General features: G+C 49.9%; 1 protein-coding gene across 1 annotated transcript in view; it reads right to left on the bottom strand.

The window, feature by feature from the left end:
- Nucleotides 1-5,000, bottom strand: part of ush2a (Usher syndrome 2A (autosomal recessive, mild)) — a 108,178-nt gene that overhangs the window by 47,668 nt on the left and 55,510 nt on the right. Inside the window, exons 16-18 of the mRNA XM_042709800.1 lie at nt 3,098-3,256; nt 2,268-2,765; nt 1,182-1,460 (exon numbers count right to left, since the gene is read on the bottom strand). Coding sequence (XP_042565734.1) covers nt 1,182-1,460; nt 2,268-2,765; nt 3,098-3,256 — 936 coding nt within the window. The remainder of the gene's footprint in view (nt 1-1,181; nt 1,461-2,267; nt 2,766-3,097; nt 3,257-5,000) is intronic.

Genomic DNA, 5,000 nt, shown 5'->3' with positions numbered 1-5,000 from the left:
TTGAGCGCTATCTGTTGAATCTCACTTCAGTACCAGTGGTTTGGGTTGAGCGCTATCTGTTGAATCTCACTTCAGGACTGATCTGGGTCGGTTCCGGAGTCTGGTGTGATTTGGGTAACTGCACCGTCTGTGGGTTTTGACGGTGAGAGCAGTATCTACACATTGGTAGCAGATGTGGCCTTGAATCCGCCAAGGTTCTGGTCCAGATTCTGATGCTGTACGGGTAACTGCACAGACTGGGGTTTAGACTGAGCCTAGAAGACTGGGGTTTAGACTGGGGTTTAGACTGAGCCTAAAAGACTGGGAGATTTGACTGGGATTTAGACTGAGCCTAAAAGACTGGGAGATAGACTGGGATTTAGACTGAGCCTAGAAGACTGGGGTTTAGACTGGGGTTTAGACTGAGCCTAAAAGACTGGGAGATAGACTGGGATTTAGACTGAGCCTAAAAGACTGGGAGATAGACTGGGGTTTAGACTGGGGTTTAGACTGAGCCTAAAAGACTGGGAGATGACTGGGGTTTAGACTGGGGTTTAGACTGAGCCTAAAAGACTGGGATAGACTGGGGTTTAGACTGAGCCTAAAAGACTGGGAGATAGACTGGGATTTAGACTGAGCCTAAAAGACTGGGAGATAGACTGGGATTTAGACTGAGCCTAAAAGACTGGGAGATAGACTGGGGTTTAGACTGAGCCTAAAAGACTGGGGTTTAGACTGAGCCTAAAAGACTGGGAGATAGACTGGGGTTTAGACTGAGCCTAAAAGACTGGGAGATAGACTGGGGTTTAGACTGAGCCTAAAAGACTGGGAGATAGACTGGGGTTTAGACAGGGGTTTAGACTGAGCCTAAAAGACTGGGAGATAGACTGGGGTTTAGACTGAGCCTAAAAGACTGGGAGATAGACTGGGATTTAGACTGGGGTTTAGACTGAGCCTAAAAGACTGGGAGATAGACTGGGGTTTAGACTGAGCCTAAAAGACTGGGAGATCTGACAAGTGTTCTGGGTGTTCTGGTATCACCCTATGTTGCAGCTAACTCCAAAACAAATATGGATCTGATCTGGGCCTGGTCTGTTTCATAGTCCTTTATTGTGTGTTTGTGTGTGTGTGTGTGTGTGTGTGTGTGTGTGTGTGTGTGTGTGTGTGTGTGTGTGTGTGTGTGTGTAACTGTAGTTGCTTACCATCCTCTGCCGTGCGTCCGGTGATCCACTCGGAGAGAACGCTGCCCGCCATGTTGACTGTCAGAACTCTGAACGCGTACCAGGAGAAAGACTCCAGGTTGGACAGGTTCGTCCTGCTCTGTGGTGGCGACAGGACGTTCTCATTGGCCGAGTGCATGAGTGGCTGTGGATTCAGCCAACCGCTGCTGAGGAAAACCCTCTCCTCGGCCGGGGGGGCGGTGCGATTGTCTGGCGACTGGAGGGGCCCTCGCATGAAAAGCTCATACCTGATGATTATACCTGCGGAGGCGGGGGAGAGGGAGGGGGGGGGGGGGGGCATTCACACCAAAACTGATAAATGTGTGGAAAAAAGGAAGTCAATTAAGGCTTGATTACAAAGGATGCTTTCAACTGAAGACCAGCCACTGATAACACACCATTTAGACTTGGTGATTGAAATTGTGGAGGGGGAAAAAAAAAAAAAAAAAAAAATTGCGAGAAGCCTTGAAAGGCATCAATGCTGCAGTAAAAGACATTTGGTTGAATTCTCTGCGGGCATTTCTTAATGCCCCCATGTTAATGAAGTGATGTGGGGAGAAAAGCGTGATAACAGCCATTAAATGACACTGATATACAGCGGTAGGGGCCTCGGCTGGGGCTACAATGGCGCGGGGCTACAATGCATAAATGTAAGCACTAATCACCCATCCCCCCCCAAATTAAAAATTCTCTTGTGATTCTATTCATTTAACATTCATACGGCACAGTGGAGTCTTCCACAGACCACAGCACCACAATGTGGAAAAGCTATTAATGTTAATCTAGATACAGAGGCAGAGCCCTTTTCTTCCCGTCGTTTAGTATTATATATTTATTTGATCACTTTCTCATTGATAGCACGACGGGGTGGCAAAGTCAGACAGACAGAAACTCGACGTGAGCATTGTGCAAACTTTTGGGTCGGGGATCCAGCCTCTTTTTTTTCAGTCCAAACAAAGGACTTCTATTAAATACGTCTGGATTTTTTTCACCCTTTTTACATGAGAGATCTTGTAACCGACATGTGTTTTCTACGGTTGAAAGCACGCACGCGGCCACGGCTCTTACCGTTAGGCTGTGCCGGCGGGTCCCACTCCACCTCCACCTCGCTGGGGCCCAGGGTCCGAACTCTGGGCGGGGCCTGATGCAGGGGCGGAATCTGGGCCGTCACCACGGCGACCTTGTCGCTGTGGCCGCAGCCTCCGCTGGTGCAGGCCTGGAGCGTGAAGGCGTAGCGGGTGAAGGGGCTGAGTCCTCGGACGGTGGCCTCCGACTGCAGGCCCGTGTAGTGGACCTGCTCCCGCCCGCTCAGCTCGTCCACCGAGCCCAGGACGAAGCGCTCCAGGGGCCCGGAGGTGTTCTGCGGGGAGGTCCAGTTGAAGGAGACGCTGTGGGGTTTGGCGCGGCCCTGCTGGAGGAGCAGGAGGTGCTCCTGCGTGGGGGCGGTGGCCAGGGTGCGGTAGCTCACCTCCACGCTGCTGGTGTTGCCCTGCACGTTGCTGGTCAGGAGCTGGTAGGAGTACACCTCATACGGGTCCAAGCCGTCGTCTTCAAAAATCATCGAGTCTAATCGAAACGAAAGGACAAAGCAGGAAAATATAGTACTACATAGTTAAGTACACAACACATAGAGTGTGTGTGTGTGTGTGTGTGTGTGTAAGACTGCATGCGTGTATCAGTGTAAATGTGTGTATGTGTGTGTGTGTCAGTGTAAGTGTAAGTGAATGTGTGTGTGTGCGTGTGTGTGTGTGTGTGTGTGTGTGTGTGTGTGTGTGTGTGTAAGACTGCAACGTGTATCAGTATAAGTGTGTGTATGTGTGTGTAAGTGTAAGTGTAAGCGTGTGTGTGTGTGTGTGGTGTGTGTGTGTGTGTGTGTGTGTGTGTGTGTTGTGACTCACCGAAGGGGTAGTGACTGTGGATGGTGTGGATAAGCTGGGCGTCTCTGAAGAGCTGGTATTTCAGCGCGTTGCTGTTCGGGGAGTCAGGGGCACCCCAGGTCAGCTGGACGGCACCGGAGCTCTGAACATGACCCTGGGGAGGAGGCTGCTGGGAGGGCGCTGTGTGTGTGTGTGTGTGTGTGTGTGTGTGTGTGTGTGTGTGTGTGTGTGTGTGTGTGTGTGTGTGTGAGAGAGAAAGAGAGAGTGTGTGTGTGTGTGATTGTGTGTGTGATTGTGTGTGTGTGTGTGTGTGTGTGTGATGTGTGTGTGTGTGTGTGTGTGTGTGTGTGTGTGTGTGTGTGTGTGTGTGTGTGTGTGTAGAGAAAGAGAGAGTGTGTGTGTGTGTGTATATGTGTGTGTGATAGTGTGTATGTGAGTTTGTATGTGTGTGTGATTGTGTGTATGTGTGTGTGTGTGTGTGTGTGTGTGTGTGTGTGTGTGTGTGTGTGTGTGTGTGTGTGAGAGAGAAAGAGAGAGTGTGTGTGTGTGTGTATATGTGTGTGTGATAGTGTGTATGTATGTGTGTGTGTGTGATTGTGTGTACGTGTGTATGTGTGTGTATGTATGTGTGTGTGTGTGTGTGTGTGTAGAGAAAGAGAAAGAAAAGGGGAGGTGGAGGAGGAGTGAGGAGGAGATCGGGGTGGAGAGGCCCAACATAAATATTAACTATTAGCACACATAAGGTTGAGATGTAAAAAAGAAAGATATATGCGAGGAAGCAGAAGTGACAAGGTTAAAGATCCAGCCTCTGGCGAACGGACGGAATGGACACGGGCTCACCCTGGGAACAAACATAGCTCATGCATAAAAAATGCTAACTTAATAAAACAGATTTGTGGGGGCGATAGCCTCGGGCATTAACCATGTTGTACGTTCCTCCGTAGACCTCGCGGACAGGCATTTAGTGCTCCGGTAAGTGGCGTTTTTTCCTAACGCACACACTTAACTCCTCTGCATCAGGGACGGTAAATGAGAACACATCCTTGCTCTCCAGACAGACAGGACATTACCTGTTTTATCACTAAGCTACTGCTAATGATGATGGTGTGCTGTGATAGAGCCTCTGGTAAGAGTGAAAAAATATATATAGCTATATATATATAAATAAAATAAACTTTTATGACGTGCGAAAACCAACAATAACACTCAAAATCACCAGTGTTCGGACAAACTTCCCCAATCAACAGTTTGTGACGCTGGTTGTGGCACTTGTTAAAATAAATCTGCACCTGCTAGAGACTTAAGTACATGTGAGGAGAGGGGGGGAGAGGAGAGGAGAAGAGAGGAGAGGAGAGAGGAGAGGAGAAAAGGGGGGAGAGAGGAGAGGAGAGGAAAGAGGAGAGGAGAGAAAAGGAGAGAGGAGAGGAGGAAAGGGGGAGAGAGGAGAGGAGAGGAAAGAGGAGAGGAGGGGAGGGGAGAGGAGAGAAAAAGAGAGAGGAGAGGAAAGGGGGGAGAGAGGAGAGGAGAGGAAAGAGGAGAGGAGAGAAAAGGAGAGAGGAGAGGAGGAAAGGGGGAGAGAGGAGAGGAGAGGAAAGAGGAGAGGAGAGAAAGGAGAGAGGAGAGGAAAGGGGGGAAAGGAGAGGAGAGGAAAGAGGAGAGGGGAGGGGAGAGGAGAGAAAAAAGAGAGGAGAGGAAAGGGGAGAGAGGAGAGAGAGGAAAGAGGAGAGGAGAGAAAAGGAGAGAGGAGAGGAGGAAAGGGGGAGAGAGGAGAGGAGAGGAAAGAGGAGAGGAGGGGAGGGGAGAGGAGAGAAAAAGAGAGAGGAGAGAAAGGGGGAGAGAGGAGAGGAGAGGAAAGAGGAGAGGAGAGAAAAGGAGAGAGGAGAGGAGGAAAGGGGGGAGAGAGGAGAGGAGAGGAAAGAGGAGA

The sequence above is a fragment of the Clupea harengus genome, chromosome 14, assembly GCF_900700415.2.
Source record: "Clupea harengus chromosome 14, Ch_v2.0.2, whole genome shotgun sequence".
Classification (NCBI taxonomy): Eukaryota; Metazoa; Chordata; class Actinopteri; order Clupeiformes; family Clupeidae; genus Clupea; species Clupea harengus.
The sequence above is the reverse complement of the archived record's forward strand: the minus strand, read 5'-3'. Positions and strand labels throughout refer to the sequence as shown.